The sequence below is a fragment of the Bufo bufo genome, chromosome 3, assembly GCF_905171765.1.
Source record: "Bufo bufo chromosome 3, aBufBuf1.1, whole genome shotgun sequence".
In the NCBI taxonomy this organism is placed as follows: domain Eukaryota; kingdom Metazoa; phylum Chordata; class Amphibia; order Anura; family Bufonidae; genus Bufo; species Bufo bufo.
In genome coordinates this window covers 185,362,623-185,389,164 of record NC_053391.1, presented here as the reverse complement: position 1 = coordinate 185,389,164, position 26,542 = coordinate 185,362,623, and the positions used below count along the sequence as shown (strand labels likewise).

Genomic DNA, 26,542 nt, shown 5'->3' with positions numbered 1-26,542 from the left:
CTCTGATGCCACATTACTGGCTGGGAAGGAAAGCATGCTCATGGCAAACTCGGCCAGTTGTGGCCACACTTCAAGTGTGCATCCCCAGGAGTCCAGGGGATCTTGAATTATGAGTGACAGGGTGCAGTACAAGTTTGCCAACTCCTGCTGGTTGAAGTTCTGCTGCATGTTCCACTGCTGCTGCTGGGTGGTTTCTTCAGTTGGCAGATGAAGAAAACTGCTCATCATAGCCTGCAGACTGAATTTTCTGCATATGGAGCTGCTCGTACAGGTGGTCTAACATATGGAGCACTGAGTTCAGATGGGTGGAAACATCACATATCAGGTGATATTGGGGAATAGAATTTTGCCTTTGCAGCTCAAGGAGGACGTCTTTTGCATGGTAAGAGTGGCTGAAGTGCATGCACAGTTTCCGGGACATTTTTAACAGCTCTTGCAGTTCAGTGGAAGAATTGAGGAACCGGGAGACAATGAGATTGAAGATGTGCACCATGCGAGGCGCATGGGTCAGCCCTCCCTGCCATCAGCGCTGGCATGAACTCTACCAGACACGAGAGGCCTAAGGGCTGGCCTACCCTCTTCTCAACGTACGTGTGCAGGGCTGGTACAGTTTTTTTGGAAAATTAACTTCAGCTTGGGACTCTCTACCTTGGGTGGGCACAAGCCATCAGTTCTCTGAAATATGCAGAGTCAACTACATGGAAAGGGAGGGACTGTAGTACTAGAAGCTTGGCCAGGTGCACGTTCAGCTTCTGTGCCGTTTGAGTGCATGCATACTGCTGTCTTTTTGCAATCACCTCAGTGATTGATTGCTGTCGAAACAAGTGACGAGGAGGTGAGCATCAGAGCAATAGAGGACATTGAAGTCGATTGTCAAGGAATGACAGCTTCCATTCTGCTGATGTTGTCGAGCCCTGACTGCTGGGGAGGGGGTGCGGGCCGGTAGGAGATGCAGAGGTCGCTGCATCAAACTGTAACACTAAATGAGTGGCCCGGTTTTCCCACGCCACTTTATGGAGACGCTCCATGTGTTAACGCAGAGTAGTCATGCCAACATTAGCACCCTGGCCGTGCTTCACTTTTTGTCTACATATCTTGCATACCGTCACGCTAACATCCCCCAGCAACTTGCTGAAAAAAATCATATATTAGATGGCCCTTTAATACTAAGGTACAGTAATTTTATGTATAAACTAACAAATTAACTGGGATTGTGGCAGCAGTTCAACAAGATACACACGGTGATTACACTTAACCTGCACTGTCCTTGCAGTCTCCCTATGCTCTCCCTATTCTCTCCATACAGTGTCTAAAAACTCTCTTTACAATTTATTCTTCAATAAATAGCTTTCTGAAACACTGTCCCTAGCTCATAAGCGCTTGTCACCTATTTCCATAGGCTCAGCTCACAGTGCAATGGCAGAGACCACTCGGGATGAGGCTTTTATAGGGCTGTGACATCACAGGGCATGGCTATCTGCTGATTGGCTGTCTGAAAGGCATTATGGCTCATATCGCATTCCCAGGCTTCTTACTTTTACTTTGTAACATGTGCAGCAGCCATTTTCAAAAAAAAAGATTCCTTAACTCAGAGCACGAGGAAATTCAGATTCGTGGCAAATCAAATTTTTCCTAAACTTCAGATTGAATTCCACTTTGGATGCTTCCATTTGCTGAACAATAATCTGTTCCAGTCTTATAGTTAACAATTACATACAGTCACATATTTTGCCACCAGGTGGCCACTATTCTATTATTGACGCCTACTGGTGAGGACAATGGGGGAGATTTATCAAGCTGGTGTAAAGTAGAACTGGCTTAGTTGCCCATAGCAACCAATCAGATTCCACCTTTCATTTTCCAAAGGAGCTGTCAAAAATGAAAGGTGGCAACTAAGGCTACTTTCACACTAGCGTTCGGAGCGGATCCGTCTGATGTTTCATCAGACGGATCCGCTCCGATAATGCAGACGTTCGCATCCGTTCAGAACGGATGCGTCTGCATTAAAACTTAGAAAATGTTCTAAGTGTGAAAGTTGTCTGAGCGGATCCGTACATTGAAAGTCAATGGGGAACGGATCCGCTTGAAGATTGAGCCATATAGTGTCATCTTCAAGCGGATCCGTCCCCATTGACTTACATTGTAAGTGTGGACGGATCCGCTCGCCTCCGCACGGCCAGGCGGACACCCGAACGCTGCAAGCAGCGTTCAGGTGTCCGCTCACTGAGCGGAGCGGAGGCTGAACGCTGGCAGGCGGATGCATTCTCAGTGGATCCGCCTCCATTGAGAATGCATTGGGGCCAGACGGATGCGTTCGGGGCCGCTCGTGAGCCCCTTCAAACGGTGCGCACGAGCGGACACCCGAACGCTAGTGTGAAAGTAGCCTAAGCCAGTTCTACTTTACACCAGTTTGATAAATCTCCCCCAATGACTTTTGCACAACCCGTTCCTGAAACAGTGCAATCAGATTTCCTGACCAATCACTAACCTCTTAGCATACAATACAGCTGTGGATCACCTCAACAGTTCTGCTGATCTGAAGGCTGATATTAATTCTTTAACGGTCTGTGACTGACTGAAGAAACCTCTAAAGTTAACATAGGAAGCATAACCATAGCAATCTATATTATCTGCATCCTCCATGAGTTTCCTCCTTCCTCTCATAGCCAGAACATTTCTTCCCATTTACACATTACAAATTAATGGCATGCCGGACTTAGCATATTTCCTAATGACCACGAGAAAAGTTATGCACATAATTGTACGAGCCCGAGACATTTTGAGGCGTTACAAATGCCGTCCGGGATGTTTATTTTAATGATAGGCCATTACTATACCATATTTTTTATTGTTCTGATGCCAAAAGAAAATGTAGAAGCAACAAATGTTTCAGTGGCAAAACTGAAAAGTTCTTATAATTTTGGCAAAAGCTTTCTTGGACTTAATAAGTGTAATGCCTGCGTTGGAACCTCAGCCTGCAAGAAGTTCTTTAAGGAAGAGATCAGGTCAGAATTTTGTTGTACCAAATGTGTTTATATTTGTGAGATAAATGGATAGATAGATAGATAGATAGATAGATAGATAGATAGATAGATAGATAGATAGATAGATAGATAGATAGATAGATAGATAATATATAGATTAGATAGATAGATAGATAGATAGATAGATAGATAGATAGATAGATAGATAGATAGATAGATAGATAGATAGATAGATAGATAGATAGATAGATAGATAATATATAGATTAGATAGATAGATAGATAGATAGATAGATAGATAGATAGATAGATAGATAGATAGATAGATATGAGATAGATAGATAGATAGATAGATAGATATGAGATAGATAGATAGATAGATAGATAGATAGATATGAGATAGATAGATAGATAATATATAGATTAGATAGATAGATAGATAGATAGATAATATATAGATTAGATAGATAGATAATATATAGATTAGATAGATAGATAGATAGATAGATAGATAGATAATATATAGATTAGATAGATAGATAGATAGATAGATAGATAGATAGATAATATATAGATTAGATAGATAGATAGATAGATAGATAGATAGATAGATAGATATGAGATAGATAGTTATGAGATAGATAGATAGATATGAGATAGATAGATAGATAGATAGATAGATAGATAGATAATATATAGATTAGATAGATAGATAATATATAGATTAGATAGATAGATAGATAGATAATATATAGATTAGATAGATAGATAGATAGATAGATAGATAGATATGAGATAGATAGTTATGAGATAGATAGATAGATATGAGATAGATAGATAGATAATATATAGATTAGATAGAAAGATAGATAGATATATAGATATGAGATAGCTAGATAGATAGATAGATAGATAGGAGATAGATAGATAGATAGATAGATAGATAGATAGATAGATAGATAGATAGATAGATAGATAGATAGATAGATAGGAGATAGATAGATAGGAGATAGATAGATAGATAGATAGATAGATAGATAGATAGATAGGAGATAGATAGATAGATAGATAGATAGATAGATACTATATATATAGAAAGATAGATCTGTGAGATAGATAGATAGATAGATAGATAGATATGATGTTATTTGTACTGTGATATCACCCTGTGCATTATTCCTGTACTCTTACTATGTACATTATATCTGTTATGTGACATCATTGTGTCAGCTATATTTTACTGTGACAGCACAATGTACACTATCCCACTATCATGACATCACCGTTTGCACCATACTTTGACAGTAGCATTGCTAGGTGTTTTTACTGTGACAATACTATGTGCATTATCACTATGCTGTAGCATCATTTTTCTTGCTTTTTGTTATTTTGTGCATTATCCTTGCTCTTTAGAAAAAAAGAGACATGGGATAGATCGCAGACTAAGAGAATAAGCTTTTTATGTTTTGAACTCACTTGGAGCTGTTTGTAGTCATAGTGAAGGGGAGCCCCACTTTAGATTTTGGTGTGGGCCCCATGGAAATAGATATATATGATTTAAATATAGAGAGAATGAGAAAGCAGGAGAGAGCTATAGGACATATAGCATGTAGCATGTCTGTAGAGAACAGATCTATAGTTAGAATCAGTAATGAGCGGCAGGGGCAATATGCAAATTTGCAATATTTTGCTAATATTTGGGCTAGTATTCGTCATATATTAGCGAATTCGAGAATTCGTGATCTCCAGTCATTATTTTCTTGATTGCGAAAATCGGCAATTGGAAAATTAGCGATTAACACTACTCCTAAAGTCAAAGCTATTGCAGCCTTCTCATTGGCCCACAAGCAAGAAGCAGTGAGGGATCATGGGTACTGATGGAAAAGAATCTAGAATATTCGCGATTACGAAGCTATAGCACTATATTCTAGATATTCGCAAATTCTCAAAGTGCCAATATTCATGATAAAAATTTGCGATTAGAATATTCGCGATCAACACTAGTTAGAATATTATTATGCGGATGATAAATTCTGACCATTTATATCACCACTTTTAAAAGAAAACATGCATATAATAAAAGCACGCCAAATTATGATTGTGTCATGGTTGGGAACTTCTTAAAGGGGTTGTCTACTGGGTTAAAGGCAAAAAAATAAAAATAATAAATAACACAAGAAACATTCGCTCCGCTGATCCCTGTGCTCGACTGAGAAAATAGTTCCTGCTATTTCTTAAGTGTAGAAACACGACCAGGAAGAAGAGACCAGTGGACAAGCGTCAGAACAGAAATGGGACGGACATCTCCTTTAATGCTACTAAGTGTCCTCTGCCCCAGTTCTGTTATTTGCAGGCACCATCACATGAAAACCTTTCTTTTTCTGGTGGTTGTCAGTGAATATACAGTTATGTCAGAACCTTCCAGCTCCTAATTTCCCAACACATACTGTAGCTGGATATTTTAACTATCGCACTTCCTACTATTAGGACATAAATTATAAGACAAAAATAGGTACTTGACATTGTAAATCTGGCATGGATCCCGTGTCAAAAATCTGCCAGCAACCACGTGGAATCTGACTCCTGTTATTTTCAATGGGAGACCACTCTGTTCATGTGGAATAGATTTAAAGCCACGGCCAAAACAACAGCACAGTGTCACTGAAAACAATGGGAGGCAGTTTCTGCGCCATGTGAACGGGGCCTTACTACATTGAAGTGATTAGTCCATACCCCATTGCAGTCAATGGGGAAAAGCTAAAATGAGCTAGCAGCTTTTTGTGCGTTTTGGTGTAGTTTTTGTCTCCAGCGACAGCTCAGCCAACTGACCTGGAATTGTGTTTTTACAGCGGACTTTAGACATGTGAACATACCCTTTGACTTTCCTTAAAGGGGTTGTGTCACTTCAGCAAGTGGTATTTATCATGTAGATAAAGTTAATACAAGCCACTTACTAATGTATTGTGATTATCCATATTGCCTCCTCTGCTGACTTGATTCATTTTTCCATCATACATTGCTCATTTCCATGGTTGTGACCACCCTGCAATCCATCAGCGGTGGCCGTGCTTGCACACTGATGCTGTGAGGAGAACATGTTATCAGGATCTGCAATCCTTGTGATAATAGTAGGTGTAGAATTTGGTGCACAGTATATAGCACTATTGTTCTATTGCCCACAGAAGACCATTGCATTGATTAGTGTAATTTGTGCGTGCAGCAGTATTTGTCCAGCCAATTCTCTGCATATTTGTCGGATTTCGCCGGATCTCCGCCAGTCCCATTTATATTTAATGGGGCCAGTGGGCATTCAGGCAGCATCTGGCTGGATCCAGAACAGCCTGCCAGAGCTTTCAAATGCTAGTGTAAAACTAGCCTTACATGAGCAGAACTATAGGCAGATCAGCCATAGCACTTGCTATGGGGCCCAAAGGCTGGGGATGGGGGGGCGTGACAATCACTTGCAATAATATTGTACCTTTTTGCGGGGAATCAATATGGCAACTTTTGGGTATTGTGTGTGTTTTCTCTCTGACAGTTAAAACCAGTTAAAACCATTTAGTAACACATAACCTTTTCTTATAATCTCTTTTTTATTTTTTGATTGTAGTCTTTTTTTTTTGTCTATTTTCTGAACATTATTATGGGGGCGGCCATCTTGCCTGAACTGTTCTTCACAGCATTTGGAAAGAATTAGGAAAATTGCTTTACGGCAACCCCATGACCCATAGACACAATGGTCAGCAGGGGACCTCAGTGACGCCTATGGGAGAGTTTTCTAGACATGTTCTGTGACCTGTGCCGAGGTCATTGTACAAGGAAAGAATAGATGAGCTCTGACAATCACCTATTGTGAATGGTGGATCCTGTCTTATCTGTCATTCTAATCCTGCCTTTACTGATATCAACTCTGTGTATACATAAGCAGGTAACTATGTTGATCTGTACAGACCAAGAATTGGCTCCTATTAGTGGCCAGCGCAAAAATTCTGGATTTTATGGTTTTTTTTAAATATAGATATTGACATGGAAAATTAAAAATAACATCACCAAAAATTCTTTAGAAATATGTTAAACATAAAAACGTGATTTAAACATTAGGTCATTTTCTGATGACACATTTCCTGTAATTTTTGCTACTTATGCTACTGTTTTAATTTTCTAACACTAGGTAGTGGGTATCTCAACTTATTTCGCTATGGTGCCCTATGAATCATAGTTACTCCCCTGAGGACTTTGTTTCACTTATTTGTTTCTTTATAACTGAGCCAGCTATGTGAGATCTAATTTCAGGGACTGAGTACCCCAACTGTGTGGCTCACCAGACGAACCTTGAGTTAAGACATTCACATTGACAATATTGCAGACATTCTTCTTAACAGTGCTAATTTTTATTGGACAATTCCAGTATAATTTTTCAGTTTGAAACATATACCAGCAAATACTGGCAATTCCATTATATCTTGTTTCTCCTCATTAACTATGTCTCTTCTCTGTCTCTTCATTGCTCACAAGGTTGGGGACCTGTGAATTCAGAGTCATAGCTAGGCTTGCCTTCACCCAGGACATAAATTCAGTTTGCTGCCATGTATTTAAATGCCTTATCCAAGGCACAGAGTCTTCCTGGCTCCCCATCTAGCCCCCTGTCAGCTGCCCCAAGCTAAGTCCTGGTCTAGATTACTGTGTCTCATTGTCAATGCAGTTTTTTATATTCTAGCTATTTTCAGCTATAAGGTATTAGGAGCCTTTTTGTATAATCCTCTGGTATAAATTGTAAAATTCCATGAGCGTCTATTGACCAAGCCTGTGGAGAGTATTTGTGATATAAGAAGGATGCATGCAATCCCCAATATTATAAGCTTAAAAATTATGTAAAAATGTAACATATCAAGCATAACTTTTTTTTTCTTTAGTAGCCTATTAAAAATCTCAAAATACTCTAACTGTTCCATGTGTTATACCACTGCGCTACCCGCTGGGGGCTTTTTCTTCGCACTATTACAAAAAAAAACCTTAAGCTAAACTTTAATGTCAGATTGTGTACAAAACTAACAATTACCCCAATTTGCTAAGTGATGTAGATTTCTACCCTCTTTTTACACCTAAGTCTAAATCTGTAATATGTCTCTATCATATAATCTAAACTAATCAAATTTTAAGATACTGTAATCTTTTCTTCTAATCGCTGTTTTATAAGTGTCTATGAGTCATCTCCACTGTGATTTCAAAAAAAGTGGCATTGAGGCTTTTTCTACGCTGCAATTTATTATACTTGCTAATCTATGGTTTTGTACTTTACCGTTTACATTGTGGTAATGGCAACAGTGCTGGAAGGCGTGTATGTCCCACTCAGGTACCTCAGCTGGGTGAGACAGCTAAAATCCAGAGAGCAGCAGTCGTCTCAGCAAAGCATAGTTTGCTGAGACAGTTTTGTTTATTAATTCTGGGCTGGATTTTAGTTGGATTGGCAGATAGGATTAGAAGTGGGATCTGCCAATCCACACCCTTCCAGGACTGGTATTCCCTTCTACTGAGGTGATCGCAGGTGAGGCCTGCTGTAATCAGGCTTTCATAAAGCACCTGCCGGTATGTCGGTCTGGGGGAGTGTTTTTGTGAAGCAGAGTCCTGGTGAAGCTCTGTGTGAGTGGTCTCAGCCGGGTTGACTGAGGGGCCACGAGGCTAGGCGATAGCCTGAAGTTTGGGGGGACCCAGCGACGCCTGCTGGAGTGACGGTGACCCCCCTAAGAGTAAACGATCCCTTACATTTGGTGGAGGATGCGTGCACTGTCCATGCTAAAATGGCACAAAAGTGTTGCTAGGGGCAACGACAGCAGGTGCTGCTAAAAGCTGTGCAGAGTTAAAGGGCCGGAAGCCTGTTTGTCCAGTGAAAGCTGCTTCCATTCTGGACTGTTTTTTCTGTATTGAAAAGTAAAGTGTGCTGTGATTTAAAGGGCCAGAAGCCCAGTAAAAGAGAGACTGACCTGTTTTAAAAAATAAATATAATAATTTTTTTGTGGTGGTCACTATGAGGTCTGTGCAGACCCACCTGCAGCAGGACTGTGAATGAATGATTGTGTTATCAGAAGATCTGATACAGAAAGATCCTACAAGTTGGTGATTGGGGGAATCCCGCTGTGGGTCACTTTAGATTCCCGCCAACAAGTGTCCCGTGTTATGCCCGAAGTACTGGACTTTCTAAAGAACGGGCCAGAGACAGATGCCACCGTGTCTCTGACCTTTATAACAGACTATGGCCCTGTGCAATGGGAGCTCTTAAAATGTGAGACCCTGGAAGTGGAGTTTGTGCTCGGCAAAGACTTTCTGTTATTTTGGCAGCTGTGGTGTAAGGGTCAGCCCCTAGAAACACCAATTTACATTGCGCTGTATGCTAATGATAAGGTTTCACACAGACTGTGATGTCTTCCTCTGGCCACAAGAGGCCACTGTGTTGCTGAGTAAGAGAGAAATTAAATTTGTTGGTTCCAGAGGATGTAGGAGGAGCGGAAGTTCCCAGGCAGAGAGAGCTGGAGTGCTGTGTCCTTGCTGAGGTCTACAGAGAGAGTCTGCTGTTGCGGGACAGAGCTACAGGGACTAGAAAGTGATTTTTTTTCCTGGCTGCTATGGGAAAGATCAACAGAGACTGCAAAGTGTGTTCTAGAGGAGCAAAGTGATTAATTCAGAGACCTGTGACATGAGGGGTTCCTCCTGTCAGAGCTAAACTATGTGGATGCCTGCACCTGCAATCTAGAGAGAGAGGAAAAGACCGCTCTGGGACAAGCAAGTGACCGGATCAGGAGCCAGACTGCACCTGCCTTCACGTGCCAGACCAAGACAAGCAGCTACCTGCAGAACTGTGAGTGTGCACTGGTGCTAATCTGTGGTAGGACATAGAGCTGGAGAATATTAGAGGAGAGTAGCTTGCATTTTGTATGTGTTTGCTGTTTAGAGCGCATTTTGTTTGGATGCAAAGTTCAGTTATCCTTCCTGTAAATTTATGTAAACCTGTTTACACTGTTTCTGTCATTCATCGATTGCGCCTGTGGTGCATTGGCACAATACTGTTAATCCGATTTTCCGGACATTATACTTTGCCCTTTAATAAAGCCGGTCTCTGCTTCAGCCTCCTTGTCTGCTGTACTGTATTTGAATCCTGCCCTGAGGTCTTTTCCTCCGCTGACCACTACAGTGGAGAAGAGAAAATGCTACAAATTGTGTAACTGGAGTTCTGGAGGAACAGCAGATGTGTGCCTTTGCCAAGGGCAACCGTCAGGAAGAAAAGGAGGTGGAGAGCAGTGTGGCTCTCCGGAGATCCTATGTTTCCTGCACGTGTGCACAAAGTCTTAAAGGGTGCGGATGGAGTGACCGTCTGGAAAAAGACTGGAGTCAAGGCCAAGGCATTTCCCTTGGCAACTACTGCATCCCAGAAGAGGATGATGTCCACTGTAGAGATGGACGTATCGCACGTGAGAGAGACGAACCCAAGATGACAGTGGGTAAGATCGCTCCTGTAATTGCTGGTAAAGCAGACCACGTGACAGTGAGCACGGGTCTGGAGATTGGGCATGTTACTGACCGGGGTCCTGGTACATCAGAGAACGTGAACTGTGGTGTGAGCCGGCGGCAGTTGCTATATGCCGATCAGGGAGGTGTTGAGACACCGGGATTGGAGACTGCTAAGAAAATATGTGACATTGTGATAAATCGCAGTCCAGTTCGAGCGTTGTTGGATGCAGAAAGCCAGGGGAGCCTGGTACATGCCAACTTGGTAGCTGGGGACTATGTGCTGGACGTTCACGAGGGTAGTAAGGACTATCCAGTTGTTCTCACTAAGTGTGAGACTCCAGTGGGAACTGAGACTTATAAGTTTGGGGTTGCAAATGCGCTCATGCAGGATGTAATTTTGGGCTGTGATTTCCCCTTGTTTTGGAAGTTGTGGGGAAAGGGAATCACTTTTGCAGTCAGTGACAAAACTCCTGCAGAACTTGTACCTTTAAGTAAAGTGACCATTAGAAACAGTGGTAATGTCAAGGTGCCAAGTGATTGTGCCGAGTGTGCAGAAATGCATAATGAAAAAGTGATGTCATGTGAAATAGGTGATGATGATGATGATATGCCTTCTCTCTTGCAGGTTGTGATCAGGGGAGAACTGCCCCCCTTTAGGTAAAAATGTGTATAATGAAGAAATACTGGTTGATGTTGTGAGCACAGAAAGGGAAGCTACCATGTCAAGGTCTTGCAAAATTAAGGTAGTTGCTAGTAACGACCAGACAGTTATACCTGACGTGACGAGACATAAGTGGGGAGACATCAGCATAGGGTCTGAGAATTATACCCAGGCAGTGGAAGACTTCCTGGCAGGTCTGATCAACCAAAAAGGGCATGTAGAAGAGCATGACCGACTGCTGGCAGAGGCTCACTACCAGCTGGGCCTGGCAGGTCAGTACGACTGCAAACTTGAAGATGTTTTTGCCCGCTCCGCACAGTCCCTAGATACACTAGAGAAGGGACTAGCTGTTCTCGCAGAGCAACTGGAGAAAGCTCCAGAAGAGTCAAAGGAGGAGACTCAGAAAGAGATGAATAAACTAAAGGATCTAGAGTCACAAATAGAAGCGGAAATTCTCCAACTTCAAGAGGAACTTGCAGCTTCTGAGCGATCCAGACGTCATGCGGGGCAGGAAAGAGATAAGCTGGCTGATGAGGTTGCAAACAGCATCTCAGGAAAATCTGCTCTCTTGGATGAGAAAAGACATTTGGAAGCCAGGATTGCTCAACTTGATCAAGAGTTGCATGATCGGATGGTGGATCTGGACCACCTGGACCACCGGAGACAAATTGTGTCTAAGTTGGAGAAGAAACAGAAGAAGTTTGACCAGACCCGGTATGCCAAAGAACGTGACCGAATGGAGACTGATGCTCAGGAGAAGGAGACCAAGGCTCTCTCCTTGGCTCAGAGCAGAGATGGAAGATCTCATGAGCTCAAAGGATGATGTCAGAAAGAACATCTATGAGTTGGAGAAGTCTAAGCGTGTTCTCGAGCAGCAGGTGGAGGAAATGAGGAATAAACTTGAAGAGTTAAAGGCAAGAGCTTCTCAAGATGACAGGTTGGCTCAATCAAAGGAAAATGAGAGCCTGTTAAGAATGGGTCTGGAGATGGTGGTGCCGTGGTGCCAGCCGAGGCAGAGAAGATGGAAGATGGTTCTGCGGAACCAGGTAATGTGACTGATATGGATGCTGAATCCAAGAGACTTGTGGTAGTGCGTAGCCAGGACATGGCCATGAAAGACATTCCACCTGCCGTCAATGTCTTCCAGAAAGCCAGCGGTCTGGGGAAGAAATATGAGTAGACAGACGACCAGCATGCAGATGTTGTATACTACTGCGAGTTGGCTGTCCTAGAGCCTACACGAATGGGGAACAATATCCTAGGTGACCCTCTGGAGGGAATGCCAGAAGACGAAGAGTCTGTTAAAGACCCCGGTGTCCCCAACCTCGATGAGAAAGCGGAGGAGGAGTTAAGAGTGCCAGTATATGATGCCATGTCCGAGAAGGATGAGAAGGCTAACAGAGTGAATGGAGACTCTATAGAGATAAAGGCTGAAGTAGCAGAGAACTCTGAAACTGAAGCCGAACCTGAAAAAACTCCTGCAGAACAGAAGAAAAAAATTAACCAGATGCGTTTAAAAGGAGCGAGCAGCGACGAGCATGCTCTGCTGAAGGAGCTCTGCAAAGCAAAGGAGGAAGGGTCTGGACACAACCATGACAGAGAACAACTGTGTGAACAGTTCAGTCAAGAGCTGCAGCAGTCCAAGAAGGGACCTGAGCATGTGAGAGAGCCAGAGAAGAATTTAAAGAGAGAGCCTGTCGATTCGAAAAAAATATCTTGTGAAAGAAGTTCCAGAAGCCAAGACCGAAACAGTAAAGTAAAAAGAAAGATGCAATATGTTGATAAAATAAAGAAACATAGAGAGCATGAGCGCAAGAATCAAAGAGTGCGAGGGCGTGTCATCGTCACTCGGAAAACAGTAGAAAGAGAGTATCTGGCCATTAGTTGGACACAGGAGTCCCTTAGGCATTTTCTACTGGGTAGAGAATCAGTGTTGGTGATAAACCAAGCTCTGCTGGCTTGGGTGTGGCAGAATAATTGAAAAGAGGTGACACTGGCCACATCTTCCAGAGGACATGGTACGATGTGGGAAAATGCTGGTCTGAAGAAGGGAGGGGTGATATGTGGTAATGGCAACAGTGCTGGAAGGCGTATATATCCCACTCAGGTACCTCAGCTGGGTGAGACAGCTAAAATCCAGAGAGCGGCAGTCGTCTCAGCAAAGCATTGCTGAGACAGTTTTGTTTATTAATTCTGGGCTGGATTTTAGTTGGATTGGCAGATAGGACTGAAAGTGGGATCTGCCAATCCACACCCTTCCAGGACGGGTATTCCTTTCTACCTGAGGAGATCGCAGGTGAGGCCTGCTGTAATCAGGCTGGCATAAAGCACCTCCCAGTATGTCAGTCTGGGGGAGGGTTTTTGTGAAGCAGAGTCCTGGTGAAGCTCTGTGTGAGTGGTCTCAGCCGGGTTGACTGAGGGGCCACGAGGCTAGGCGATAGCCTGAAGTTTGGGGGGATCCAGCGACGCCTGCTGGAGTGACGGTCGCACGGCCAGAGTCGGGAGGACTACTGGGCCACACTCGCCCATAAAGGTATTGGACTTATTACAGCCTGGAGGTTGCGGGAATGTTAGGCTGAGAAAGCCGCATGTGACTACCGTATGTGAACGGTGCTCTACAAGAGAGGTAGGGACGTTTATGTGTTTAGGTAGAGCCCAGACGGGCAGGCTTTTATTTTGTACAGTTTTTGTTATTGGTGCTTATGTCGCAATAATGCACAGTTTTGATATGAAAATATGTGGTCTGAGAGGAAGACGATCCCTTACAACATTTTATTCTGTTCTTAAAGGTTATAAATGCAGCAAGCACAAAATCATGTTTTTAACATTGCTTTTAAAAGTTTGAGACTAAAAATAATCCTATAGCAATTTTTAAAAGTACATTACTTAAAGACATCCTGGTAGAAAAGCATTTTATTACTCATATATACAATAGTCAATGCTGTCATGTGGAGTGTCGGTACATTCACAACTATTCCTACCCCATCCTGTTTCCATCAGATTCTTTGTGCTGTAATGGTAATGGTAATCTTCTAGATACTTTGGCTATAAAATAACTGCAGTCAGGGGTATAGCTTTATACATGGCAGGTCAATAAACCGCACTGCAGGCCCATTAACACTTTACATAGACTGTAATGTATTGCTCCAAATCAACACTTTTTGTTTTTACATTTTAACAAAATTAGGCCCCTCCTACGCAACATCTTTCCTATTCTTTTCGAATTTTTTCTTTTTTAATCTAAAACATATTTGCCAGACATTTGCCAAAGTCTTCGGCATTTTAGCATAAGTTTCTGTGCAAAGTCATCAATCCAACTTTTTGATATTATAGTAAAACTGAAAATACTCTATGACTGAAATGAAGGCAATCACGTAAGATGAGATATAATAACATTATTAAATACATACTGTAAATACAGAACAGCCACAACGTCACCATAAAAAATAATGAAAAATTATATTGGAGGAGGGAAGCCTTTACTCTACATACAGTAATACATATTTATATATGTTAAAGGGTTTCTACCACCAGATTTTCACCTATTTAGCTGTCTGACACTAGCGATCTTCTAGTGTCTGCTGTACCTAACCATGTTAATGTATTACCTTTGTCTGGAGTAGTTAAGCTTAAAAACTTAGTTTTATTGATATGCAAATGAGTCTCTAGGTGCTATGGGGGCGTCTTTTCAGCACCTAGAGGCTCCGTCTACTCACTATTTCTGCCGCCCAGTGTGCTCCAGCCAGCCCCTCTCCTCTAGATTGACAGCCTACTTCTCTCCATCTCGGCCGAATTCTCGCGCCTGCGCCGTGTGCTTCTGTATTTGGCGCAAGCGCAGTGACTGTCGGACTGCTCTCTGCGCCGTAATCGGTGCAGGTTCAGTGAAGATGCCGGCGCAGGGAGCGGTCCGACAGTCACTGCGCCGAATACAGAAGCACACGGCGCAGGCGAGAGAATTCGGCCGAGATGGAGAGAAGTAGGCTGTCAATCTAGAGGAGAGGGGCGGGCTGGAAGGACGCACTGGGCGGCAGAAATAGTGAGTAGACGGAGCCTCTAGGTGCTGAAAAGACGCCCCCATAGCACCTAGAGGCTCATTTGCATATTAAAAAAAAAAGTTTTTAAGCTTAACCGCTCCTGATAAAGGTAATACATTAACATGGTTAGGTAAAGCAGAAACTAGCAGATCGCTAGTGTCAGACAGCTAAATAGGTGAAAATCTGGTGGTAGAAACCCTTTAATAATGGATCAAATACAATCAGGTTATATCTATAAAATATGTTAATTACACACAGGGCTGTGACAAGGCCCACAAAATAAATAAATAATAAATAAGAACATAAAATAAATACAAAATTGTCTTAATGAAAACATCACTAGTGGTTAATGTACCGTAAGTGAAATTAATTCTTGGTGGGTACATCTCTGAGTCAAGTACCTGGTGTCTGGTGGTTTACCCATCTCTTTAGGCGCCATTGCTGTCGTGCCCCAATAATTGGATCTAAAAGAGTGCAGATCCTGCATATATACGCATACATTCTACATAGGTCATGCCCACAAACATCGGTAACCTACTGCATGCCAGTCAAAGTTAGTGAATACATCCTACAGCACATCCCGAAATGAATGAAGACCTCAGTCAAGATGAGTATAGTCCCACAATGCACCGAAAAATAAAGACCCAGACTGGACCGTCAAACATATAGAAACCTCAGACCAGATCTCAGAGTAAATACGGGCCTCCGAATAAATACAGACTACAAAGTAAATATAAACACCAAACCCGTCCCCTAATAGACTTCCTGAATAAAAACAGAACCCAGACCAGACCCCAGAATACAGACTGCAGACCCTGTAATAAAAACCAATCTCAGAATAACTACAGAATCAGACCCCCTATATCAGTGCAGATTCTTGAACAGTAGCATATCCTAGTGCACACATTTGGGGTCATTGTACATTAAAGTTTTGTTTTATTTATTTTCACAATTTTTGCCACAAATGCAACGAAAAGCAGCATGTAAATCCCTTTATGTGCCCTCCCCAATCTTTGTTTGCAAGGTGGTGCCCTAGCTTGTCACCTACCCATTGTCCCAGCGGTGGTTGCACAATACAATTTAGGCATTTTTCACATCTGCACTTTCCCGTTTCGCTAATGAGATCCGTCATAGGATCTCAATAGTGGGGGGAAAATGCTTCCGTTTTGTCCCCATTCATTGTCAATGGGGACAAAACTGAACTGAACAAAACGGAATGTACCTGAATGCATTTCATGCTGTTTGGTTGGGTCCCCATCGGGGACAGAATAACACTGCAAGCAGCATTTTTCTGTCCACAATGTGGTGAGGAGAAAGACAAATCCGTCATGGCTCACAATGTAAGTCAATGGGGACAGATCCATTTTCTTAGACACAATATGAAACGGATCCGTCCCCCATTGACTTTCAATGGAGTTCATGACGGATTCGTCTTGGCTATGTTAAACACTTTACATCCGGGCCATTTCCCCCTTCCTGACAGAGCTTAATTTTGCAAATCTGACATGTGTCCCATTATGTGGTAATAACTTTGGAAAGCTTTTACTTATCCAAGCCATTCTGAGATTGTTTTCTCGTGACACATTGTACTTAATGACAGTGGTAAATTTGAGTCGATATATTTCACCTTTATTTATAAAATAATCCAAAATTTACAGAAAAATTTGCAATTTTCAAAATTTCTATTTCTCTGCTTTTAAAACAGAAAGTGATACCTCATAAAATATTTATTACTTAACCCCTTCTGCCATACGACTATATTCGTGCTAGCTGCACATACCCCGTGCAGCTAGCACGTGTATAGAAGTCATGGCAGTTCTTTAATCCAAGCGCTGCAAAACATAGAAACATAGAATGTGTCGGCAGATAAGAACCATTTGGCCCATCTAGTCTGCCCAATATACTGAATACTATGAATAGCCCCTGGCCCTATCTTATATGAAGGATGGCCTTATGCCAATCCCATGCATGCTTAAACTCCTTCACTGTATTTGCAGCTGCCACTTCTGCAGGAAGGCTATTCCATGCATCCACTACTCTCTCAGTAAAGTAATACTTCCTGATATTACTTTTAAACCTTTGCCCCTCTAATTTAAAACTATGTCCTCTTGTAGCAGTTTTTCTTCTTTTAAATATTCTTTCCTCTTTTACCTTGTTGATTCCCTTTATGTATTTAAAAGTTTCTATCATATCCCCTCTGTCTCTTCTTTCTTCCAAGCTATACATGTTAAGGTCCTTTAATCTTTCCTAGTAAGTTTTATCCTGCAATCCATGTACCAGTTTAGTAGCTCTTCTCTGAACTCTCTCCAAAACGCTTGGATTAAAGCTACTGCCCCTGCCCTGCTGCTGTCACGGACAGCATACAGTGCAGTAATGCCGGCAAGGGACCAATGAGAGTGGTCCCTTGCCGGCAATCCATCCGATTGGTTAGTCTGTGCTCTGCAGATCAGAGCCTGAAATCAGGTAATGTGTCTGGTGCCCCCCCGATCTGTACCCCCCTGAGCGCCTCCAACCCCCCCTCCCCTGTGAGCCCCGCCTCTGCCATCTGTCCCCGCCTGCCCCTGATGCGGTTCCCCCCGCCCCCATCCATATCGATGTATCCTGCCCCTGATGCGGTCCCCCCCCTCCATGCATCCTTCCCCATCTGTGCCCCCTCAATGCTGGCCGTACCCCCCCCTCCCACTTTCCAGCGCTTCCCCCGATGCGGTCCCCCTGCTTTATTTAATGTCGTCGGCTCCATTCCTGAGCTGCCACCATTAGCAGCGAGTGTCAGCTGTATGCTGACACTCTGCTGTAACCCCTTAGATGCCGCGGCATCCATGGGGTTAATAGAGGGAGGGGGCTTCCTCTCTCAACAATCGGGCGCTGCCATTTCATGGCAACGGGACACTTTGCAAAGGCGTCCGGTGTTGCCACCTACAGGAAATCTGATAGTATTTTACTTTGCAATGCAAGAGCATTGCAAAGTATAGTACAGCCATCAGCCCCACTGGATCTTCAAGATCCAAGTGAGACTTGATAAAAAAAATAAAAATAAAAGTAAAAATAAATAAAAATGTAAATGAAAAAAAGAAATTTCCTTTTCCTATAAGAAAAAAAAAATACACATATTACATATCACCGCATCCGTAACGACCGTCTCTATAAATATATCACATGACCTAACCTCTCAGATGAACACCGTAAAAAAAATAAAAAATAACAGTGCCAAAAAAAGCCATTTTTGTCAACTTACATCACAAAAAGTGCAACACCAAGTGATCAAAAATTGCGTATGCCCCCCAAAATAGTACCAATCAAACCTTCACCTCATCCCGCAAAAAATGATACCCTATTTTAGACAATCGCCCAAAAAATAAAGACGCTATGGCTCTCAGACTATGGAGACACTAAAACATCATTTTTTTGGTTTCAGAAATGCTATTATTGTTTAAAACTTAAATAAATAAGGAGAAGTATACATATTAGATATTGCTACGTCCGTAACGATCTGCTCGATAAAACTGTCACATGACCTAACCCCTCAGATGAACGCTGTAAAAATAAATAAAAACTGTTCCAAAACAGCCAATTTTATGGTCACCTTGCCCCATAAAGTGTAATAATGAATTATCAAAAAAATCTTATGTACCCAAAAATGGTACCAATAAAAACCTCAACTCTTTCTGCAAAAAACGAGCCCCTGTACAAGACGATAGGCAGAAAAATAAAAAATATATGGCGTTCAGAAAATGGAAATTTCTTTTTCAAAAATGCTTTATTATGTAAAACTGAAACAAACAAAGAGAGTAGACATATTTGATATCATTGCGTCCGTAACAACCCACTCTATAAAAATAGCACATGATCTAACCTGTCAGATGAATCTTGTAAAAAATAAAAAATAACAAAACTTTGCCAAAACAGCCATTTTTTTGTTACCTTGCCTCACAAAAAAACGTAATATAGAGCAATTAAAAATCATATGTACCCCAAAATAGTACCAATAAATCTGCCACCTTATCCCCTGGTTTCCAAAATAGGGTCACTTTTTGGGAGTTTCTACTGTAAGGGTGCATCAGGGGGGGCTTTAAATGGGACATGGCATTTAAAACCAGTCCAGCAAAATCTGCCTCCCAAAAACCATACGGCTTCCTTTCCTTCTGCGCCCTGCCGTGCGCCCTTACATCAGTTTACGACCACATGTGGGGTGTTTCTGTAAACCGCAGAATCAGGGTAATAAATATCAAATTTAGTTTAGCTTAGTTTATTTTTTTTATTTTTCTGCCAATCGTCTGGTACAGGGGCTCATTTTTTGCAGGAAGAGTTGATGGTTTTTATTGGTACCATTTTTGGGTACATATGATTTTTTGATCATTCATTATTTCACTTTATGGGCTAGGTGACCAAAAAATTGGTTGTTTTAGAAAAGTTTTTATTTATTTATTTTTACAGCGTTCACCTGAGGGGTTAGGTCATGTGACATTTTTATCAAGCAGATCGTTACAGACGTGGCAATACCTAATATGCATACTTTTTCTTATTTATTTAAGTTTTACACAATAATAGCATTTTTTAAACCAAAAAAATTAGGCTTTAGTGTCTCCATAGTCCGAGAGCCAAAGTTTTTTGTTTTTTTTGACCGATTGTCTTAAGTAGGGTCTCATTTTTTGCGGGATGAGGTGACTGTTTGATTGTTACTATTTTGGGGCACATACACATTTTTGATCGCTTGGTGTTGCAATTTTTGTGATGTAAGATGACAAAAAATTGCTTTTTTGGCACTGCTTTTATTATTATTTTTTTACGGTGTTCATCTGAGGGGTTAGGTCATGTGATATTTTTATAGAGCTGGTTGTTACAGATGCAGCGATACCTAATTTGTATACTTTTTTTAAAATTAATTTCACTTTAACACAATAATAGCATTTTTGAAACAAAAAAATGATGTTTTAATGTCTCCATGTTCTGAGAGCTATATTTTTTTTAATTTTGTAGCGATTTTCTTATGTATGGGCTAATTTTTTTCAGGATTAGGTGAAGGTTTTATTGGTACCATTTTGTGTGACATACGCCTTTTTGATCACTTGGAGTTGCACTTTTTGTGATGTAAGGCGACAAAAAATGGCTTTTTTTGACCCAGTTTTTATTTTTATTTTTTATGGTGTTTATCGGACAGGGTGGATCATGTGATATATTTATAGAGCCAGTCGTTACGGACGCGACAATACCAAATATGTCTATTTTATTTTTTCTATTTTTTTTAATTACTTAATTGGGGAAAAAAATTTTTACATGTGAAACCATTTTTTTTTTTTCTTTAAAACACTTTATTGTTTTTATTTATTTATTTTTTATTTTACACTTTGCGTCGCCCATAAGGTCATACAAGACCTCTGGGGGACATTTATCTTCACTTTTTTTTTTCCACCATTCATTTCTCCTGTAACTGGGGCTGACATAGTAGCCCCAGTTACAGGAGAAATACACCCCCCCAGAGAGGCTGTACAGTGCAATACAACACTGTACAGCCTCAGTGCAGGGCTGATCGAGGTCTGTAGAAGACCCGACAGCTCCTGCTCTCTCCCAGCCCCGGCGGTCACATGACCACTGGGCCGGGACAGGAAGCGCATAGCGCTTCCTGATATGAATACGCATGGCTCACTGAGCGCTGTGTATACAGTGATCTAGAAGGCAGGGACACCTGAGAACTGTCCCTGCCTTCTCTGTGGGTTGCCCCCCCCCCCCGCAGCGGTACCATTAGCGTGCAGCTGCCTTCTCTGAATGGACGTTCCAGAACGTCCATTCAGAGATTAACATCCACCCATCGGATGTTTATATCCTATGGGCGGATGTGAAGTGGGTAAAGATGATACAACCGGATCCATTCATGACAGATGCAGACGGTTGTATTATCACAACGCAAGCGTTTTCGCTGATCCATGATGGATCCAGCAAAAACGCTGGTGTGAAAGTAGCCTTAAAGTAAAGCATATATGAACTGCAAAATCTTAATTAACCGCACCCAAGTGGGATTATACACAGTGCAATCATAAAAAATATATAAAATAATGCAACATACTATCCAGTTGTAAACATAACTATAACAAAGAGATACAGGCCTCTGATTCCGACCCATAGCTTTTTCTTAGTACCACTGCAGTATTGCAGGGCATTACCGTAGAACTAAAGGTAGTAGGTTCAGAAAAGGACAACCAAGGTAATTAAATGAACTGGTGGACTTAAGTACCAAGACAGGTTGTCAATTTTGGGATTATGGGTGATCTAATTACAATGTACAAATATATGCATGGGCAGTACAGCAATCTTGCTAATCATCTGTTTATACCTAGGCCTGTAACAACAACAAGATGGCATCTATGTCTAGATGAAAGAAGGTTTCACTGAGATTTTTTTACTGTAAGAGCAGTGAGACTATGAAACGCTCTGCCACAGGAGGTTGTGTTGGTCAATTCATTGATGAAGTACAAGAAGGGCTTTGATGCCTTGCTTTAACCCTTTCTACCCTGGGCCAGTTTTCACCTTCCTGCCATCTTTTGCAAATCTGGCATGTGTCACTTTATGTAGTAATACCTTTGGAACACTTTTACTTATTCCAAGCCATTCTGAGACTGTTTTCTCATGACACATTGTACTTAATGACAGTGGTAAAGTTGAGTCAATATATTTTCCTTTATTTATAAAAAAAAATCCCAAATCTACCAAAAATTTGGAAAAATTCACAATTTTATAAATTAGAATTTTTCTACTTTTAAGACAGATAGTAATGCCTCATAAAATAGTTATGTCATCATTCCCCATATGTCTACTTTATGTTGGCAACATTTTGTCAATGTCATTTTATTTTTTTAGGACGTTAGAAGGCTAAGAAGTTAGAAGCCATTTTTCAATTTTTCAAGAAAATTTCCCAAACCATTTATTAAGCACCAATTCAGATATAAAGTGATTTTGAGGGGCTTACATAATGGAAACCACCCATAAATTACCATTTTAGCCACCTCATAGGAGCTTTGCCTTCCTCTGGTTGCTCTTTCTCTGCCTTCCTCAACAGAATTTTAGGTTGGACTTGATTATACTGTCAATTATGTAACTATTTAGGTAACTATGTAACTATTAGGATCAATGGAACTGAATGAATTGTGCATGATCTCTACAAGCAGGCAGATACAGAGACATCTTCTTGTAGCTATGCATAGATTTCTGGTCTGAGAAATAACACCACCTTCTGTCTCACTAGGTTTCAGAACTGGCTTGCTCCACATCTGCAGCTTCCCCCTCCCGATCTTCAGAGTTACTTTGGGAACTATAGTGATGATGGAGAAAGCTGGAGACCTGTTGAGATATCTCGGATGTCTAGTAAGAGGCAACATGACTTGTCTGACCAAAGGATCTGCAACAGTTTCACCAAGAGGAAAACTTGCAGCATTGAAGGGATGCTAAGGAGGACAGAGAGGTTTCAGAAGTGGATGGCAGCTAAACGTCTTACCCCAGATTTAGTGCAAGTGGGTGTTCTATCTAAATTAAAACTGTACAGTATGTTTCACTAGTAGAGAACTGTGCATGCAGAAATTCTCTAACATGCATCTTTTCATGGAATTGCTCTGTTACTGGAGACCTGCTACTACTGTCTTATTTACTAGATTGCTTCAGTTCCTATATTTCTTATAGAATTACTGTATAAGAAATTCCAAAATATATACATTTTTATACTCCTTACCTTTTACTGACATTCATGCACACTTTCTGGATTTTAGTGCTTTAAATGCCCTCCAAATCACGGCTTATATGACTGAAGACATTGGAGGTCATTTATTAAGACCAGCGCAGCCCTCTACATAATTTTGGCACATACAGCGCCTGTCTACGTGTAAGACAGCTTCCTTGCTGGCTTACATTTAGACCATCTTTTACGCCTAAAACAAGCATCCCCTCCCGGACCATCCCCTACCCCGCCCACACCACTAACAGTTGCGCCGCAATCGACGCCAAAAATACACCAAATATGGGCGTATTTCTGAATAATAAATAACTCCCATAATTACCAGGTTTTCAAGTCATCCTGCCACAAGTGTATCCCTGAGTCCTAGGTCTAAAGTATGCATGAACAGGTGGGCTTGCTGAGAGGACACACACAAAAAGTCAGTGTAATCTCTTGGTAGCGCGGGCATAATTCATAAACTAAAATACAGCCAGAGTATTAATAAAACTTGCCTTGTACATGGACTGTGCAAGAGTATTCAGGGGATGCTAGGCTTGCAACAAAAGAGTTGGTAGTTATACTGTCCTCCTCATCTCAGCCAGGAGAAGAAGAATATGTAAGCTTACAATTGTCAAGCCCTGAAGCACTATGATAGGAGAGTTAGTGCTAGGTGTGTACTCCTGTAAGCGAATAATTTTGCTTTTTGAAGAAATTTCACATGGGCAATGTTTTCATAACAAACAACATCTGGACAGAAACCTGACCAATTCATTTCATTGGGCATATGCAAATGAGCATTGCTTTTCACTGACCATCTGTCTATTCAGGAAAAATCGCAGAATGTTCTATCTCCATACAGCAAGTTTTTAACTTAAACCCTTCACGGCCTCTGCCGTACATGTACATTTTTTTAAACATGACGCCCGCTCGCATGTGCAGCCGGTGCCATAACCCCCGGGTTTCTGCTGTTTAAAACAACAGAGATCCACTACACATGTGTGTGTGCTATCAGCCATAAGGCTCATCACATACATTTCCCCCCTCAGATGCCGTGGTCAAATGTGACCACGGCATTTTATCAGTCTGGAAGCAGGAGCCGCTCGCTCCCGCTCCTCTAACAGCGTTCCCCGGCTGAGATCGGGGAACCTGTTACACTGCTCTAATAGCCCAAAGCCTCAAGCAGGCTTCAGCGGCTATTCGAGGAATATACTAATACTAATAATACAAAATGAAGTGTTCAATGATGGCTATATAGCGATCAATGAACACAATGGGCAATCTAATAAATGCCAGTTATAATCACCCAGGGGGACATAAAAAAAAGTTTTTAAAAAGTTTTTCAAAATATAAAAAAAGTTTAAATATAAAAGTTCAAATCACCCCCCTTTCCTTAAAATAAAAATACTTAACTAATAAAAAAAAATAAACATCATGTGCATTACCGCGTGCAAAGATGCCCATACAATTAAAATATAACAATATTAAGGCCATACGGCAAATGGCGTAACATGAAAAAAACAGCCAATTCACCATTTTTTTGTCACTTCAACTCCCCAAGAATTTTTTATAAAAAATGATCAAAAAATCACGCACACTTCAAAATGGTATCACTAAAAAATACAGATTGCCCTGCAAAAAATGAGCCGTCATACACCACTACAAAAAAGTTATAGGGGTCAGAATATGGTGCTAAAAAAAAAAAATTCTCAAGGCTTTTAATTTTTTTTCAGTATTAAAAGTGTGGTATTGTTGTAACCATACTGACCTGGAGAATGAAGGTAACAGGTCAATTTTATCGCATAATGAACGTTGTAAAAAAAAAAACGAAAAAAAAAACCTCGATGTCAGAATTGTGTTTTTTTCCAATTCCACCCTATTTGGAATTTTTTTCCTACTACATTGTATCAAACTGTAAATGTTGCCATTAGAAAGTACAACTTGTCCTTCAAAAAATAAGCCCTCATAAGGCTATGTGAATGGAAAAATAAAAAAGTTAGGACTCTGGGAAGGAGGAGAGCGAAAAAACAAAAACGCAAAAATGGAAAATCACAAGGTCCTCTAAGGGTTAAAGGGAATCTGTCACCAGTGACCTACCATTAAACCATTTGCATAGACACATAGATGTGGCTCACCTGATTAAAACTCCTTTTCATTTGTTGATTCGAGTCTCCGTTCCCGAGTTATGATGACTTTTTCTTAATATATAAATTAGGCCTTTAGTGCAATGATGGCTGCACTTTTGCTCTTGTTGCACCCAAGCTCCACCAATTTTTTTTTTGTTGCAAATTTTAATCGTTTGATACTATGATTTTTGGGGGGTGGCAAGGTGACCAAAAAAATGACTGTTCTGGCATAGTTTATTTTATTATTATTTTTTTTTAAGTGTTCACTTGACGGGGTAGATGACGTGATAATTTTATAGAACCAGTCGTTATCTATTATTATCTATTTTTTACTATTGTAAATGGCTTGATTAGGGGATAGGGGAAAGCGCACTTCCATGTATGACGGCGCGTGTGCACTACAGGAATAGGACTTGCCGAGAAGAACGGGGCAAATGTAGTGCGCACGTGCCGTCATACATTGGAATGCAAATGTGCTGGATCTCAGCGCTAGACCAGTGAGCCTAGCGCTGTTAATCAAAGGAATAGGGGGGGGGGTTTATTACATGAGGGGGGCACTAACAGGCAGGAAGGCGTCGGAGATGCGGTGCTCAGAAGGAATAGGCACGCCTCCGAGTGCTCCGTTTGCTCATATACATATTTATAAAAGTGAATTTTACAGTCTAATCGGACCTCAAATAAGGGATTTTACCAGTGTTTTGAGCCCTACCTGCCTATATATCTAGTAGGGTATACATGAATCAGGTGACAGAACCTCTTAAAGGGGTTAATGGGTCAGTTAAATAAACTTGACAACACACAGACAGCATCAATGGGGGGTTTGATTTTCACTGATGGTTGCTTGGAGATGCTCATGCACACGACTGTTGGGTGTTTTACAGTCCACAAATCACGGATCCGCAAAACATGGATACCGGCTGTGTGCATTTCACATTTTGCATAATGGAAGGCCCGGACCCTAACTGAACAGTCCTACACAAAAAAAATGAACAAACAGCAAAAAATAAGTTTGTGTGCACGAGACTTTAACCTCTTACGAACACAGGGCGTACATGTACGCCCTGATGTCCGAGTCCTTAGGGACACAAGGCGTACATGTATGCCCTGTGTATCTCCAATCACCACTGCTCAGAGGGCGGTGATCGGAACGAGGTGCCTGCTAAAATCATTTAGCAGGTACCCTGTGACAATGCCGAGGGGGATCCAGTGACCACACCCCCCTCCGTATCGGCGATCGCTGCAAACCACAGGTCAATTCAGCATTTCCGGGTCATTCAGGTCTCCGGTGACCCGATGACCCGGAATAGGAGGGTGATCAGTGGTGTAATATACACCACCAATCACCCTCCGTAGATCCTGTGAGGTGGCCGTGGCTGGACTGTGGTCAGTGCAGCCGAGATGAGGAAGTTTTGGGGCCTCGTGCCCAGTGTCAGGCAGTACTGGAGTGGGGACGTCCTCTACCAGACCCCACTTTACTGTATAGCCATGACACATTGCCATTTTGAGGCCATTCTGAAATGCCTGCATTATGCAGATAAT

General features: G+C 41.5%; 1 protein-coding gene across 1 annotated transcript in view; it reads left to right on the top strand.

Moving 5' to 3' along the window:
• Positions 1-2,752: 2,752 nt before the first annotated feature.
• The window catches only part of DIPK2B (divergent protein kinase domain 2B), a 111,968-nt gene continuing 88,178 nt past the window's right edge, over positions 2,753-26,542 (top strand). Inside the window, exons 1-2 of the mRNA XM_040423821.1 lie at positions 2,753-3,005; positions 22,419-22,683. Coding sequence (XP_040279755.1) covers positions 2,794-3,005; positions 22,419-22,683 — 477 coding nt within the window. The 5' untranslated portion in view covers positions 2,753-2,793. The remainder of the gene's footprint in view (positions 3,006-22,418; positions 22,684-26,542) is intronic.